This window comes from Chlorocebus sabaeus, chromosome 9 (genome assembly GCF_047675955.1).
Source record: "Chlorocebus sabaeus isolate Y175 chromosome 9, mChlSab1.0.hap1, whole genome shotgun sequence".
In the NCBI taxonomy this organism is placed as follows: Eukaryota; Metazoa; Chordata; class Mammalia; order Primates; family Cercopithecidae; genus Chlorocebus; species Chlorocebus sabaeus.
In genome coordinates, this window is record NC_132912.1 from 95,561,315 (window position 1) to 95,579,095 (window position 17,781).

The window sequence follows — 17,781 nt, forward strand, 5'->3', positions numbered from 1 at the left end:
GCATCACACAGGGTGGGAGCAGGAGCAAGTCCAGGAGGTGCCACACACTTTTACAAAACCAGATCTCATCAGAACTTACTCACTATGGTGAGAACAGCACCAGGCCATGAGAGATCTGTCCCCATGACCCAAACACCTCCCACCAGGCCCCACCTTGAACACTGGGGATTACATTTCCACCTGAGATTTGGGTGGGGACAAACATCCAAACTGTATCAGCCTGTATTTGCAATCCCTCCAAAACCTGTTATTGCACATATATTTAAAAATAAAGTTCAGAACAAAATATTTCCTGAGGTTATACTCAGTTAATGAAGACAATTAGATTTGCAATTAGCTAACTCCTACTTAAATATATTTAACATCGCTTACAGAAGAAAAGAACCCCAAACACATACAAATAAATCAGATTAGGCTTTGTCTTTTGATTAATGTTTTTTTCACTGAACAGGAAAATACTCATTAACAAAAGTTTCGAGAACAATAAAGCAACTGGAGGTTATTAATATGAAAATATTGTCGATTGTTCCTCCCATAGAAATTTCCCTGGACAGCCCACTTCCTGAAAAATGACTCAGCAAAAGCTCCCAGAGAAGAGTGTTCATACTTCAGACAATTGTTCAGGCCGGAGCTTATTTCTTATCTATAAAGTCCCCTTGTGATGGATGAATCATGTTTCTTTTCATTTATGGGCTTTGAATGCAAACTATTTCTTAATGTCAACAAATGGCTTCAGTATTTAAAGCAAAATATTTCCGTTTGTTTAGTACTATTTCCTATTTTATGCCTGAAACTGTGTTTTTGAAGGAATTGTTTGGTTTCAAAAGAGGGAAAAGGGAATGATTGTTTAGAAGAATGTGTGCAAAGGGGCGTGCCTTTGTCATGGGCAGCCTTTGAGACCTGCCTGGAGTCAGAGGGGGCGTGTGGTAGGTAGCATGGCCCGAAGAAGCTGGTGTCATGAATTCTGCCTATAAAAGTTCCGGTTTCCTGTGGGAGAAAAGGGTATCTGGCAGCTTGATAACAGGTCTTCAAGTATGTCTTTAAATTCTCTATTCGCTGAAGAGATGCAAACTAGGTGAATGGAAGAGAAATGACTCATAGAACAGTTGCTAAAGATACTAGAGAGAAGAGCGCAAGATCTTCACTGATTTCTTTTCTGTTTTTTTTTTGTTTGTTTGTTTTTTGTTTGTTTTTTTTTGAGATAGAGTTTCCCTCTTGTCGCCCAGGCTGGAGTGCAGTGGCACGATCTCAGCTCACTGCAACCTCCAGCTCCCGTGTTCAAACCATTCTCCTGCCTCAGTCTCCTGAGTAGCTGGGACTACAGGCATGCACCACCATGCCTAGCTAATTTTTTGTATTTTCAGTAGAGACGGGGTTTCACCATGTTGGCCAGGATGGTCTCTATCTCTTAACCTCGTGATCCGCCCACCTCGGCCTCCCAGAGTGCTGGGATTACAGGTGTGAGCCACCATGCCTGGCCGATCTTTAGTGATTTCTAATGACATTTTACAATTGTCAATATAAAAAAACAAAATGAAAACGTACAAGAGCATAAGACAGTTTCAATGACGTATGTGCCAAAAACTGACCACTAGGTAGCACCATAATCTAGCTCTAGTACTCTAGCACTGTGTTGATTCTGTATTGGCCAGGATGCAAACATTTAAGATTTTTGACTGAGAAAAGACCAACAAAAGCAGCTGTAAATTATTCAGTCAGAAGACCCTAACATAACAAACTGAAGAGGTATAAGGTTCATCAGGTATTTATTTCGTGAAGTTTCTACTATAGCAATTATTTTTATTCAGAACACAGAGAAACGAACATTATAGATGGAAGAGATTTTGAGCCTTCTCTTAAAAAAACACCTAGATTTGCATGAAGATAAAGAAAAAGAATAATTATAGTTAATTAAAACAATTAGTCTAGAATTTTCTTGTCGAATTAGAAAAACGCCAGTTTAATGAAGTAGTAAACATTACTCATACTTGTTTTGATTCATCAGTGTCTTTATCATTCCTACTAAGTCTTCCATTCACTCGGCAATCATTCAGTACATGCCCACTACGTCCCTAACATCTTCTAGGTGCCTTGAATCTAAAGAAGCATGAGGCACATGCCTTGCCTTTGCATAACACATGGCCCAGCAAGGTAGATAAATATATAACAAAACAATAATATTAAGGGATAAGAACTTCAGTAAAGACATGTTCAAAAGATTTATGGGAGATAGCACAAATTACAAAACAAGTGGCGTTTGAACAAAGTCTTGAAAGATGATAGTAATAACTGACACTTATTGATGCTCATCATATGTCAAACCTTCTCCTAAATACTTTACCTAACAAATGCTTAGAAGTCATGTAATCATCACAACCACCATTTGAGGAAGGTGACGCTATTATTATCTCCATGTTAGAGACAGGAAAACTAGTTTGGGAAATGCATTCTAGATAAAGGAAGTAACATGTATAAAGGCTTAGAGATGTACAAAACCATGGCATATTCCAAGGAGCAGGTGGATTAGACCAGTAGTAACATTCTAATATTCATAGAAATACCATGACCTCTAGGATTTTATAAACAGAAAAATGGGGTAAGTCATATCAGAGATTTTGAATAGATTTTTTAAAACTATGTTTTAACTAAAAAAATTTAATTTTTAATTTATTTTTAAAAAGTCTTTTGTAGAGATGGGGTCTAGCCATGTTGCCCACGCCAGTCTTGAACTCCTGGCCTCAAGTGATCCTTCTGCCTGGCCCCACAAAGTGCTGAGATTACAGGCGTGAGTCACTGTGCCCAGCCACCTCTTTTCCTATTACTAAGAAATTTTATTCTTTAAAGAACAGTAGGAATATAGTTTACTGAGAAATCACAGATCCATTGAAAGATCAAACCATTTTTGTAACGAAATATTATATCCTGACTTTTTTAAAGATGATATAGAAAACATATAATGGCTCTGTAGAATCACGATTTTTTAATGCCATAGATTTTTCTTAAAATACTAACTTTCTGGCTGGGCGTGGTGGCTCATGCGTGTAATCCCAGCACTTTGGGAGGCTGAGGAGGGTGGAGCGGTGAGGAGGGCGGATCGCCTGAGGTCAGGAGTTCAAGACCAGCCTGGCCAACATGGAGAAACCCCATCTCTACTACAAATAAAAAAATTAGCTGGGTGTGGTGGTAGGTGCCTGTAATTCCAGCTACTCCAGAGCCTGAGGCAGGAGAATCACTTGAACCCAGGAGGCCCAGGTTGTAATGAGCTGAGGTCATGCCACTGCACTCCAGTCTGGGCGACAAGAACGAAACTCCGTCTGAAAACACAAAACAAAAAACAAAAAACTAACTTTTTAATAACAAACTGTATTACTATAAGTCTGCTGAAAATAACAATGCTATAGTTTTAGAACTTAACTGAATATCTTGAAAGATTTCCTAATGTTGAAAGACTACTACTGATATAATGAAAACAACTTTTAACTATTTTATTTTAGATAGCATTTACAAGACGAACTCTGTGATATTATAATTAAATATTTATTGGTTGCTCTTTACTTACAAACCACTGTGTTCCTGTGTCCAGATTATTGTTGAACAAATATTTACCGAACACCTATGTTGTGCCAGCCATGGTGTTAGCTTCTGTAGCAGCAAAACAACAATAAGGGCCCAAGTCTCTGCTTACTTCTCTGTCTCCACACTTGTCTCAGGCAAGCAGCCCCATGCCCACCACCCTGGCCATACTTGCACTTCCCTGGCCATGTCCTCTCTCCACATTAGCGGTCCCTGTTCCCACCAACTTCTTTGCATATGACTTGGCTATGAGTTTTTCCACCACCCTGGAATATCCAAATGGTATCCACTCTCCAATTCACAGTTCCAATGATCCCTCCTCTGGATACTCTTATTCTCTTCTGAGCCCCTCTGTTTTTAAAAAATCATGGTAACCATTTTTCAGTTTACAGACCAGTAGTGTTAAGGATATTCACATTGTCATGCAACAGATCTCCAGAACGTATTCATCTTGCAAAACAGAAACTCTACGTCCATTAAACAACTCCCCATCTCCCCCTTACCCTCACCACTGGAAACCACCATTCCACTTTTTGTTTCTATGAATTTGGCTATTTTAGATTCCTCATGTAAGTGGAACGATACAGTATTTTTCTTTTTGTGACTACCTTATTTCACTTAGCATAATGTCCTCAAGGTTCTTCCATGTTGTAGCATGTGACAGGTTTTCCTTTCTTTTTAAGGCTGAATCGTATTCTATTGCATGTTTATACCACATTTCACTGATGCATTCATGCGTTGGTGAGTGCTTGGGTTGCTTTTCCTGGCATTTTCCATCCCTTCTTTTCTAGCACTCACCTCTTACCTTCATGTATGAAATCTATTTTTTTCTTTTCTTATCTATGTGTTTCTTCATTTTTTAAAATCTATCTATTCATCCATCCATCCATCTGTCCGCCCGTCTGTCCATCCATCCATCTGTCCATCCAACAAATATTTATTGTCTCCTATGTCCAGGCACAGTTCTAGGCACTGGAGATAATATCGGTGAACAAAACAGAAGAAAATTCCCTGTGCTCATTAATCTGCATTCTTACAGAAGAGACAGATAATAAACAAGTGAAGTGTACAGTGTGTCCAAAGACAGAAAGTTCTATGGGACAGAAACAAAGCAGAGGGAGTGAGGTAGGGATAGAGAGTCCCAGCTCAAGGTTAAAATGCTGGATTTTATTTTTAGCAAAGCCATCATTGAGAAGGTGATTTTTGAAGGAGTGAGCCAAGTGAATATCAGAGGCGAAAGCATTTCAGAAAGAGGGGAGAGCAGGAGCATAAGCCCTGAGGTGGAGCATGGCTGGCAAAGTGTGAGGAACACTGAGGTCTGTGCCACTGGAGTGGAATGAGACACAGGTAAGGAGCACAAAATGAGGTCAGGGCAGTCCAGGGCAGAGGGAGAGGCAGAATGTGGAGGGCTTTTAGATTATTTTAAAAGCAGGATATGTTGTCTGATTCATAACGATATTATTTGAAAGAATATTATTTGAATGAATAAGTAACAGTCTCCTATGAATGCACTACGTGTAAACCATGTCTATAGGACTAATGTGCCTATGATGCATTCCATGGCCCACACAGTATTTTTTTAAATATTAAACTTGGCTGCGTGTGGTGGCTGGCACCTGTAATCCCTCACTTTGGTAGGCTGAGGTGGGCAGATCGCTTGAACTCAGGAGTTCAAGACCAGCCTGGGCAACATGGAGGAACTCTACCTCTACAAAAAATACAAAAATTAGCCAGGCATGGTGGCATATTCCTGTGGTTTCAGCTACTCAGGAGGCTAAGGTGGGAGGATGGCTTGAGCCCAGGAGGTACAGGTTGCAGTGAGCCGAGATGGCACCACTGCACTGCAGCCTGGGCGACAGAGTGAGGCCCTGTTGCAAAAAAAAAAAAAAAAAAATTCCCCATGTTGAGTATTATGGAAAGGAAGTGAGAAATACCTGTGTCCACCCTGGGCAGCATTTCTGTCTTTCAGCTTACACTATCAGATTTGTGTAAGGCAGAGTGTTGGAAGGGACAGGAAAGTGATATCTTGTGGCAAATAAAAAGCTGCTGCTATCTGTGGCATCACCTCTGACCCTTAAAGCCAGAAGATCCCCCCACAGACCAAATGATTCCAGAAAAGCAAGTTGCAAGAGCTAAAGGTCATTCTAGGCTCAGGGGTTTTTGTTATTCCTGATTTTCCTGGATTTTTGTTCATCTTCTAGGCCCCCAATTCAACGCTGACCTGTGGCTCCACTGGATTTGGGAACTCTCATTCTGCCTTTCCGAAATCTTGGACCTTATCATTCCTTAATGTCTTATGACTCTGTTAGCACTTTCAGCTATGGCCTGTCAGCTCCCCAAATTGTAGTCAGTAGCATATAACATTCCTAGATATGTGATGTATTTTGCTGCTTTTGTATATGGTATCGATTTTGTATTTCATTTCCGAATTGTGACTAACATATAGACGAACATTTTTTGGTCTACAGTGCTTGATAGATTCACTCATTTATTCTGTTTGTTGATCTCTCTAGATTTTCTATGTATACAATCATGTATTCCGCAAATATCAATTTTTCTTCTTTCTTACCGATCTTTACATCTTTTATTGCCCTATCTTGACTTACTACACTGGCTACACTTCCAGGACAATTTTGAATGGAGCTAGTGATTGTTGTTTTCCTGAGATGAGGTGGTCAATGTTTGGCATTTAGTCAGCAAACAAGATATTAGTGTTTTTTTTGTTTGTTTGTTTGTTTTAAAGAGTCTTGTTCTGTCACCCAGGCTGAAGTGCAGTGGTGCGATCTTGGCTCACTGCAACCTCTGCCTCGTGGGCTCAAGTGATTCTCTTGCCTCAGCCTCCTGAGTAGTTGAGACTACAGATGTGTGCTACCACACCTGGCTAATTTTTGTATTTTTAGTAGAGATAGGGTTTCACTATATTGGCCAGGCTGGCCTTGAACTCCTGACCTCAGGTGATCTGCCAGCCTCAGCCTCCAGGGTGCTAGGATTACAGGCGTGAGCCACCATGCCCAGCCTGTTTTGTTTTTGCTTTTTTTTTTTTTTTTAATAGACTTCTATTTCTAGGTTGCTGAGTTTGTGTGTGTGTGTGTGTGTGTGTGTGTGTGTGTGTGTACTTTTTGTTTTTTTGTGGACCTTTCAAAATGCACAGGAAGGAGTAGGGTAGGGATGGGAGGGAAAACTCCAACTCCACCAAGACTCTAAGCAGGATTAAACACCAGGTGATATTTACCAGGGATGGGTCACTTTCATCTGGTATTCTTCTTCTACTGATATAGGAGTTAAGAAGAAATTATTTAGGCAGACAGAGTAAGAAAGTCCTCCATAAGCTTTTCCTTTTAATGAAAAGCAAACCCCAAATCATTTTCTTTTCTAACAAAGAGGAGCCTGTAAAATCGAGTTGCAGACATAGAAAGGCAGGCTAGAAGCTTGCATGGGTGAATGCTGGCAGCTGTGCCAATAGGGAAAGGCCACCTGGACTAGGCATGTTCAAAATGACTACTCCATCTTCCCTTTTCCTTTCCAACCACATGTGCCATAGGGAGCAGACAACACGGGGCTGGCCAAGTGGAAAGCCCATTTGCACCATAAGATTAGGGTGGGGTGGCCAGCTTCTTCATGCACTATGTAAATGTCACAACTGGTCCAGCTAATCTGTGTGCCCTATGCAAATCAGACATCACCTCCTCAAGCCTGTCTATAAAATCTGATGCACTCCCTGCAGGCTGGAAGTCCCATTCAGACGCCCCTTTCTCTCGCAGGAGAGAAAGCTGTTCTCCTTTCTCTTTCTTTTGCCTATTAAGCCTCTGCTTTTAACCTCACTTCACATGTGTCCATGTCCTTAATTTCCTTGGCATGAGGCAACGAACCTCAGACAACAAGGCCAGACAGCAACTCCACTTCACTACCTTCTGGGGCACCCCTGCCTTGTCCCCAGTTTCCCAGATATGTTTCCTAGAGACTGTGAATTGTAGAGGGGGCTTCTGTGCCAATGAAACACATGAACATGTCAGAAGCATTTGAACCAGAGTGACTCCATCTTGAATAAGGTCTGGGTTAAATGAGGCTGATACCTACTGGGCTGCATTCCCAGGAGGTTAGGTATTCTAAGTCACAGGATGAGACAGGAAGTTGGCACAAGACACAGGTCACAAAGACCTTGCTGATAAAACAGACTGGTGAAAAAGCCAGCCAAATCCCACCAAAAACAAGATGGTGATGAGAGTGACTTCCGGTCATCCTCACTGCTCATTATAATGCTTTAGCATGCTAAAAGACACTGGCACCAGCACCATGACAATTTACAAATGCCATGGCAATGTCAGGAAGTTACCCTATATGGTCTAAAAAGGGGAGGAACCCCAATTCTGGGAATCACTCAACCCTTTCCCAGAAATCTCATGAATAATCCACCCCTTGTTTAGCATATAATCAAGAAATATCAATAAGTATAAGCAGCTGAGCACCCATGCCACTGCTCTGCCTATGGAGTAGTCATTCTTTATTCCTTTATTTGCTTTATAAATTTTCTTTCACTTTATGGATTCGCCTCAAATTCCTTCTTGTGTGAGATCCAAGAACCCTCTCTTGGGAGCCCTTTCTTGTAATAAACATAATGCTTCCCACTAGTGGTTCCAGTACGGAGCAAGGAGCCTGGGAGTCTAGTCTTGGTGATGGAGTGAGAAAGGTGAGCGACTGATGCCATTTTATTTGCGGAATAAACTTACTTTAAAAAAAGGGTTGATTTCCAGTTCTAGAGGGACAGGGGTTCCTAGCAGGCTAATGGGACAGAGACTCAGTTACAGAGAAAAAAGAAAAAGGCCTAGAAAAGGGCCCCAAGGAACAGGACTATATCAACTTCACAAATGGCTTGATGGTGTGTCCCAAAGATCAGCCTGGGCACTACTGGCATTTCAGGCTGGATAATTCCTCTGTGTGTGTGTGTGTGTGTGTGTGTGTGTGTGTGTGTGTGTGTTGCAGGCCAGGTGGGGGTTTGTGCTGTGCATTGTAGGTTGTTTAGCAGTATCCCTGGCCCATTCCCACTAGATATCAGTAGCACTACCCACCTCCCATGGTGACAATCAAATACGTAACCAGACATTTCCCTCGAGCAGGGCACCCGCAAGATCACCCAGTTGAGAACCACTAGCCTAGGGTCACTTAAACTTCTCTTGTCAGTGGTCAGACTTAATTCTAGGAAGTAGTCAAAGAGTTTGAGCTGCAGCTGGGAGGAGAGGTTAAGGTCCAGACTGGGAACATTCCAGTCACACATGCTATTCTTTTTTATGGACATCTTGGAATATGGCTGTTTCAAAACTTTCCACTTCCTCCTTTTCTTTTCCTCATTTGATGAATTTGTTGTCAGCACTATGAGATGGGGGAGGTTGTTTTCTCTCTTACTTTTGGGAGGAGAGCCTCTCTTGTTCATTTAATCGTGCAAACTTCCGGCAGGAAATGGCACTCAAGGAAAGTTTTGAATAAAAGGAAGATGCTGGTTTAGTCAGTGGAAACAGGAAGTTGTTGCCCTTGTCTCAAACGGTATAGAAGAAAGTAAGAGGCAGAGAGAAACTGCACTTAGCAGGACTGGGAGGAGCAGAAGACAGTGGGGTGGGAGTAGAGGGAGGGTGGGGAGAGCTGAGGAGCAGAGGGAGGCAACCGGGCCACCAGGACAGAAGACCTTGAATCTCCAGGCTGAGCTGGCTGTACCGGAAGAGGATGAATGTGCTGTGTAGGAGGAGTGGGGTCATGCAGTGACAGTAAGTCAAAGCTATAGTGGTTTGTTAATTAAACTACTTTAGAGTATAGTATTCTTCTATACTATATTCTATTTTTTTTTTTCTTTTTTGAGATGGAGTCTCGCTCTGTTACTCAGGCTGGAGTATAATGGCATGATCTCGGCTCGCTGCAACCTCCACCTGCCTGGTTCAAGCAGTTCTCTTGCCTCAGCCTCCCAAAGAGCTGGGACTACAGCCGCGTGCCACCATGCCCAGCTAATTTTTGTATTTTTAGTAGAGACGGGGTTTCACCATACCGCCCAGGCTGGTCTCAAACTCTTGACCTCAGGTGATCCACCTGCCTCGGCCTCCCAAAGTGCTGGGACTACAGGCGTGACCCACCGCGCCCAGCCCATTCTATTTAAATTAATACATTTTCTCTCCAATATTAAAAGCATATGCCTACATTGTAAAATCTCCTTGAATAAAGAGAGAGAGAGAGAGAGAAAGCAAATGTGGCAAAATATTAACAATTGGTGAATCAGATGAAGGGTATATTTTTGTTCACTTTATATTCTTCTTGTAATTCTTCTATAAGTTTGAAAATTTTCAAAATTAAAATTTGTGCTGTGTGGAGAGAAGAATGAATTTTTAAAACCATGGGATATTTAGAACTGGATCAGTCATCACAGATGTATGTGTTCATGAATATGTGGCCTTATTTATGAATTTTTTTCTCTTCAGTGTAATATAGTGATGCTGATGGCTCTCTTAAGAGTGATATCTCATCATGTATTTATGTATTTTTCAGGTCCTGACAAATACAATCTAGAATTGTCAGATTTTTGCATAATTTGCACCATTTCCTTACAAGGCAGAGGTAACTCAGCTTGTAGCTTTCACTATCATTCATTCATTGGATAAGCATTTCTTGAGTATCTACTATAACTGTACACAAGGTGTATACTCTCTTTTTTTGAGACGGAGTTTTGCTCTGTCGCCCAGGCAGGAATGCAGTGGTGCAGTCTTGGTTCACTGCAACCTCCACCTCCCAGGTTCAAGTGATTCGCCTGTCTCAGGCTCTGGAGTAGCTGAAATTACAGGTGCCCGCCACCACAGCCGGCTAATTTTTTAATTTTTAGTAGAGATGGGGTTTCACCATGTTGGCCAGGCCTGTTGCGAACTCCCGACCTCAGGTGATCCACCCGCCTCAGCCTCCCAAAGTGCTGGGATTACAGGTGTGAGCCACCGTGCCCGGCCTACAAGGTGTACACTCTTAAGCATTATGGGGAATACAAATATGAATCAGATAGACATTCTGTACACATATAATCTTATAATTTGGTGTAAGTTTAAAACCTTGCACATAAAGAACTTTTTTTTTTGGCTGGAGTGCAGTGGCCTGATCTTGGCTCACTGCAACCTGTACCTCCCGGGCTCAAGCGATTCTTGGGCTTCAGATTCCCAAGTAGCTGGGACTATAGGCCTGTGCCACCACGCCCAGCTATTTTTTGTATTTTTAGTTGGCCAGGCTAGTCTCGAACTCCTGGCCTCAAGTGATCCACCCGCCTCGGATTCCCAAAGTGGTGGGATTACAGGTGTGAGCCACCGTGCCCGGCCAAGAACTTTAAGATAGATTGAAAATTATTATTTTTGTCAAGTCTCAAAGGACTTACTCATCTTACTGGGAAATGGTGTGAGGCATATTCGTGCTGCATTTGCTCCGTCCTGCCATGGAGCAAAACTAGGGCTGAGGGTTGGGGGCTATTGGTGGGGTTGAGGTGAAGAATGCTGCATTGGTTTGCCATTGCTCTATAACCCATCAGTTTGTGGCTGAAAACAACAGTCATTTAGTATTGCTCTTGTGCTTGTGGTTCAGCTGGGGCTTGGTTCATCAGCGTGGGTTTGGATGGGCAGTTCTCTTTCAGGCTACTGCAGCTAGATGAAAATATATACCTTCCCCTGAAGGTCTGTGGACCAGTGGGGATTACTCTATTTCACGTAGCTCTCAGGGAATGCTCTTCTTAGGTGATGGCAGAGGTGCAAGAGGACAAACAGAGATATGCCTTAGAGGCTTTAGAAAGCCTAGGCTCAGAACTCACATGCTGTTATTTTAGCTTATGTATCACTGGCCAGCAGAAGTCACATGTCTGAGCCCAAAGTCATGGGACAGGGACAAACAGTGTGCCCACAGTGAGGTACTGGCAAGGGTATAGATGCAGGCAGGGGTGACAAACTGATGCAATCTATGACAAATGCCACAGATTGTAGTTATAGCATGCTTTGAATACTACATTTTTAAGAGAACAAACTTCAATTTTTTGTCAGAGCTTTTAAAAGAGTCTGATAAAAACTGAAAAAAAAAAAAAGCTTCATATGGAAGAATGTCACTACGCATTCCTTTAAATATTGTCTTTCTTGTATTAAGCAAGAAAGCTGAGCTTAAACTGAATTGAAGAAGATCAAGTGCAAGTGGTGATGGGAAATGGGAAATACATGCCCATTAGTTCTTCAGGCCTACTTGGGGCTGGCTGTAGGGCACGTTTTCCTTTGCTACTTTGGGCCTCTGGTTCATGCAATCTTTCTTCCTCTCAGTAGCAGCTAGCCTTCTTAAAACCCTGACATCTTCGTTCTCTTTCTTCCTCTCCATCAAAACCTACTCTGCAGAAGGGATCTAGCAAACTCATTCACAGTGAGGCATAAGGAACTGAAAAGGAGTAAGATCTAAATGCCTCCAGCAGCATTTGTATTTGAACAAGAGATAAAAGAACTAATGGCTCTATCACTAATGGAGGAAATTGACACTGCAGAATAGAGAAGCAAAGGAGATAGACAGGGCACCAAGGAATTAGCCTAGTGACCTCAAAATCACATCCCATAACACATTTCATTTTTCCTGGGCAAATTACCTCCTTGGGTTTGTGGTCAAGGGCATCGTTGCAGTAACAACTAGAAATGTAGCTTTGGTTATGTATTTAGCATAAATAATATTAATATATATGCCTTGTCAAATCACACACAGTAAACTTACATAGTGTAATGACTCTAATTCCTACATACAGTTATTGTCTTTGAGAAACAAGTGAATAAATATAGCCGGCACTAGGCAGGAACTTTCCGAACTGTGTCAAGGTTAATAATAAGTAAAATGTTATAAGCGGAGACAGGACAGCAACAGCTGTGCAACATTCTTGGAAGCAAAGACTTTGATAGCATGAAGTCAGACAGTGAGCTTGTTTTTGTTGCTCCTTTGGGTAAACAGAGAATCCTTCTAATAATTATAAGGAAAACGACATTTATTTTTATAAATTACAACAGTTTCTCACTCAATATCTGATGTCTGCAGCTGGGAAATCAGGGGCTTGTGGAACGATGTTGGAAGAAGAAACAGATCAAACCTATGAGAATGTCCTGGCTGAGATTCAGTCTTTCGAGCTGCCTATTGAAGCTACTTTAAGGTAGGGCACCGTTGCGTTTCATTGTGTCTTCTCTAGCGGTGGTAAGGTGGTCTTTTTCCTTGCTTTTTATAATTCTTTATAAGAGTAAAAAATATTTTTGCAAAACAGTTACAGTTCTGTATGTACTTAATCTCAAAGTTTTCTTATCCTTAGAGAAATTACAGGACATAATTAATCCATTTTATTTTCCATGTTTCCTAACTCATCACCGTAAGATTAAAAACTATGACTTTCAAATGATCAAAAAGGACCTCAATTACCTCCAAATAAATGTATATGAGGTTTCAATTGTTTTCTTTAACATATCACTTAGTGAAAAACATCCAGAACAATTAGACATATCAATGAAGCCAATTTACATTTGGGTGGATATGAGTTGTAGGAAAAAATGTGGACCATTTATTTGTATTTTAGCTGCTTTCTTGAGTGTTTGGTGACCGCTCATGTATTATTTTGTTTCCATATAAGGTTTATTTATTTTTTCTTTTTAACATCTTCTTGGATACCAACATATAAGGTTTAAAAATAGCTTATTTGGTAATGTGGGTATTAATTTGCACAGTTCAAGAACAGGATTAAAATGAAAAACTATATGTCATTGTGTTCAAAGGGCAGCTTTTAAAATTTAATTCTTTAATTCTCTATGTCTGCCTGTCTCTGACACCTATCAGTGTGGGAACAAGATATTCATCACTGAATTTGATAGTGACAGTCAATAAATATTTGTTGACTAATATTTGTAGATTAAGGGGAAGGATGTGTGTGTGTGTGTGTGTGTGTGTGACCTCTTCATTCTCAGAAAGGCCCCAGGGCCAAGTGCTTCTAAATCCACTAAAGTTTAAACCTGAATAAATTTCTCCCAGCTATTTAAATCTTATTTTGCATTAAACATAATTTGAATGTCTTAAAGCTCTTAGGGTGGTGTTAGGGACATGGTAAACAATTGAGATTTGTTGGTTGATTCTTGGATTATCAATGTATAGGTATAGTTGCAAAATAATTAAACTCCATTATAACTATTATATATACCTTCATCCTATCTGAGCATCATAAATATTCTGTGAAAAAGGGCTGGTAATTTTCGGTGGTAGAAACCAGAGCTTTGTAGCAATGGAAAACTCAATAATTTTCTCCATATGGAGCATACTTTGAATTGTTCCATTGCCTTCTAAAACTTGTGTATCCGCCTGGTGGCTAGGTAGATGGTCAAGTGCTAGGTGCTAGGTAGTTAAGTGCTAGGTGCTAGGTGGCTAAGTCTAAGTGGAAACAAGAGAAAGGGTGAAGGGAGCCTAGATGTGTTTTAGTTACCATGGCCTCTACTCCCATTGCTGCTTCAGAGCCCTTGGTGTTCAACTTGTAACCCCTTCCACCTCTCCCTGGTCTCACAACCCTGGCCAACATCTACAGACTTCATCTGTCCTTAGAACTATCCTGTCAGCTAGTCTGTCTCTGGTGTTGGACTTGACTTCCTTTCTGGTGCTTGGATCTTTTTTATCTTCTCTTCTTAGGACAAATATCCCTGGTACCAATCTTGTACCTGGTCTTTCTACAGCAAAAAATCATTTAGATTTGGCAGCCACAGCACTCTGTCAGCATCACCCTCAAGGGCAGAGCCTGCATAGATATGTTCTCCAGGTGCTACCTTGTCACCACCATGCAGTGGGCCTAAAATACCAATTGTTAGCTCAATGTTTGGGTATAAAAAAAGGGTGAGAACACTCCTTTCCAAAGGCTACTGTTAAAACACACTGATGTTATTTTGGGGTATAGAGTGAAGTTACAAGCCCTTAACAAGACTTTATCTGGGACAGTATTCAACAAAAAGCTTTCCTAATTTTCTAAACTGTTCATCTAATAAGTTGATTAGATGAAGACTTCTTAGATTGGCGTTTGATGCCTTTCCATACATATGTGCGTGTGTCACCGACTTTCTATTGCAACTGTGCTTCAGTAACACATCAGCTCATATGGCCAAATATGAGGGTTGAAAAATAATGACATGACTCTCATTTCAGTCAAACTAGACTCTGCTATTTGACAATATGCTTCCTAGAGCTTAGGGTTCCTTTCCCCTATTATTCACTCTTCCTTCTGCCTGCTAAAATCCAACGTATCTTGCAAGGCATAGCTCTAATGCTCTTTCTAGCGCTACTTACCTAGCTGCTAGGTGCCAGGCACTGTGGAAACTTCTATAAAGGTTACTAAGATATAAGTAAGACACAGGCCCTGCCCTCAGGAATCTTTAGCCTGAAATGGTTATAACACAATGCACACACATAAACACACATACACAAGCCAGAATAAATGCTCTGGATTCTTTGAAGCCTCTCCTATCTAGATGTGAATATTCCATTGCGAATCCCCATCTAGATGTGAATATTCCATTGTGGAAGCCCCTAAGAATGTGATTCGTATGAGCTCATGGGCTAATGGTAAAGAAAATACTTACCTTTCTAATAAAAATGAAAAGAGGCAGTCTAGCAAGAATGTCATCATTTCAGCAAAGAAGAGAAGGAGGAGGAAGGATTTTAAAATGTCAAGCTCTGGCTGCTTGCAGTGGCTCAATCCCAGCACTTTGGGAGGCTGAGGTGGGAGATCGCTTGAGGCCAGCTGAAGACCAGCCAAAGCAACATGGTGAGACCCTGTCCCTATAAAACACTTTTTAAAATTAGCTGGTGGCTTGTGCCTGTAGCCTCAGCTACTCGGGAGGCCAAAGGGGGAGGCTCACTTGAGCCCAGGAAGTCAAGACTGCAGTGAGCTATGATCATGCCACTGCACCCCAGCCTGAGTGACAAGAGTAAGATCCTGTCTCCAAAAACAAAACAAAACCAAAGCCAAAAGAAAACTATAAGCTCTAAAGGCTGAGAGGGTAGAAAAGGCGTTTGGCTGGAGGCAGCCGAAGGCCCTGCCGTGAGGCCTGGAATGAACAGTGAGAGAAAGGTTAGGATACCAGGACTGGAAATGAAGACAGAAACATTCCCAGGGAAAAGCCTGCACCTGGGAATTGAGGTAGAGAGAATATTGAAGAGTTTACCTACGTGTTTCTCCCTGTCACAGAAGAAAGGCATTACTTTGACAGATATTTTCTGCTGTAAAATCCTGAACTCCGTTAGCTTCCTTTCCCGGTCCACCTTGTTTTGCAGGTAGTCAACCTGCGGTGGCCTATTTGAGGTCAGAGTTCATATCCGGGCCAGGTGGAGTTTACTCCCCTAACAAGTTGAGCTCAGAGAGTTCAGTGACTCAGGACTCAAGAGATGGTTTCTACCAGTGTAATTTAGGGGCACCTGAACGACAGTTTTTTGCAGAGCATTCAAACCTTCCTACATACTCATCCCCACACATCATCTGGGAAAACGAGTCTCCTCTGTCTCAGGCGTCATGAGTGGGTTGTAGAGACAAGGAGTCATTGTCAATGGCCTATAATGCCTTTCACCACACCAGGCTGTGTTCTTCCCACCTCCTGACTTTACACATGGCTACTCCCAGGACAAGCTTCTCCCAGATGGTCCAGCTCGTTTGCTGCCTGACTTTCCCAGTGAGCCCTTTTGCTGGCTCTTTTGGCCCTCTTTTTGAAACAGTGGACAAGAATCAGATGATTCTGAGGTCTTGCATTTGTTTTCACTTTTTGTGTGAAATGGAATTTAAGGCCCATAGCATTAAGTTTGAAGGAAAGATAGTTTCAGGGGAGAGCTGAGACTCTATACTTTTCCCATGGTTTACTTGCATTGCCAATGAAACATCCATTAAAGCCATCTCAGACAACTACAGAGTTTGAATTGGGGAAGAAAATACCAGGGTGGAAAAGTGGAATTTGATGTTAGCCATGCAGATGGTGACTGAACTTAAGAAAAAAGGGGAAAATGTAAAGGAAGGCCTACTGCTAGTGCCTGTGTTGTCCCAGCATGGTTTAGCTTTGGGCATTCAAAATCCCCTACCTAGCCCAGGCGGGGTGGCTCACACCTGTAATCCCAGCACTTTGAGGCTGAGGCCGGCGGATCACGTGAGCTCAGGAGTTCAAGACCAGCCTGACCAACATGGCAAAACCCCATCTCTACTGAAAAATACAAAAATTAACTGGTCGTAGTGGTGCATGTCCGTAGTCCCAGCTGCTTGGGAGGCTGAAGTGGGAGAATCACTTGAAACTGGGAGGCAGAGGTTGCAGTAAGCTGAGATTGGGCCATTGCACTCTGGCCCAGGCGACAGAGTAAGACTCTGCTAAAAAAAAAAAAAAAAAAGAAAAAAGAAATCCCCTAGCTTGCAGAATATTGGTGGGCTGAAACTTAACGGGCAAGTAAAGTCTGCAATTAGTTTTCCTGCCCTAATCCTTTTGCCCTGAGCATCACTGTTTTCATTACATTGCAACCATAGGCTAATTTCCACTGGATGTTCTCATTCTGTTCAGGTTTCCTGATTTTCTCTCTAGCCTCTCCATTTGGTGTAGATGTGCCTGGCTCCTTGCCAGCTCCTTCCGCTAGGGGGCGTACCTGTCCCTGGGAGACTTAATGACTGTCCGGAGCCATGTTCAAGGAAACATTAGTCCCTGTTGTACTCAGTATTACCAACTTCCTTGCACAAGGATGGTCGATAGGTTTCAAGTAGCATATCAATTCAATGCATTGGGAATGGTTGCCTGAATCTTCATACTGAGGACGATCCTGATAAATTAGTGACGATAGCTACGGTCCTAGGATAGGGTAGTAGCAGTATTCGCAACATTTACTTACCATATTCACACTAGAACTTCCTGCTGTCAGGCATCACCCATCAGACCTGCTCCCATGGATACTGACTCATACCTGGATATAGCCTGGGGCTCACGATGCCCCTTGGAGTCCTGCAGGTGTGTTATTAGCCCCTTAGATCAGGTCCTGAAGTCACAATGTCTGAACCGACTTGGATTCAGAAGTCACAGCATGTTTTGTGGCTGTAGCTGAGCCTGAGATGATCAAATCATGGACCCACTGTAGGGTACTGCAAAGTTAGTGGGAGGTAGAAAGGTAGGGGACTGTGGGGGTGGGGGTGGATGTCTAAAGAAG

At 42.0% G+C, this 17,781-nt stretch overlaps 1 protein-coding gene across 4 annotated transcripts in view; it reads left to right on the forward strand.

The window, feature by feature from the left end:
• EXOC6 (exocyst complex component 6) overlaps nucleotides 1–17,781 on the forward strand; it is a 304,230-nt gene that overhangs the window by 81,948 nt on the left and 204,501 nt on the right. The window contains exons 1-2 of one of the 4 annotated variants that reach the window (XM_073019178.1): nucleotides 4,748–4,920; nucleotides 12,634–12,745. In XM_073019178.1, the coding sequence (XP_072875279.1) occupies nucleotides 12,660–12,745 (86 nt within the window). In that variant the 5' untranslated portion in view covers nucleotides 4,748–4,920; nucleotides 12,634–12,659. Of the gene's footprint in view, nucleotides 1–4,747; nucleotides 4,921–9,079; nucleotides 9,330–12,488; nucleotides 12,746–17,781 lie in introns of those variants that run through there. The other 3 variants (XM_007963577.3, XM_073019177.1, XM_073019176.1) reach the window with 3 other exon arrangements.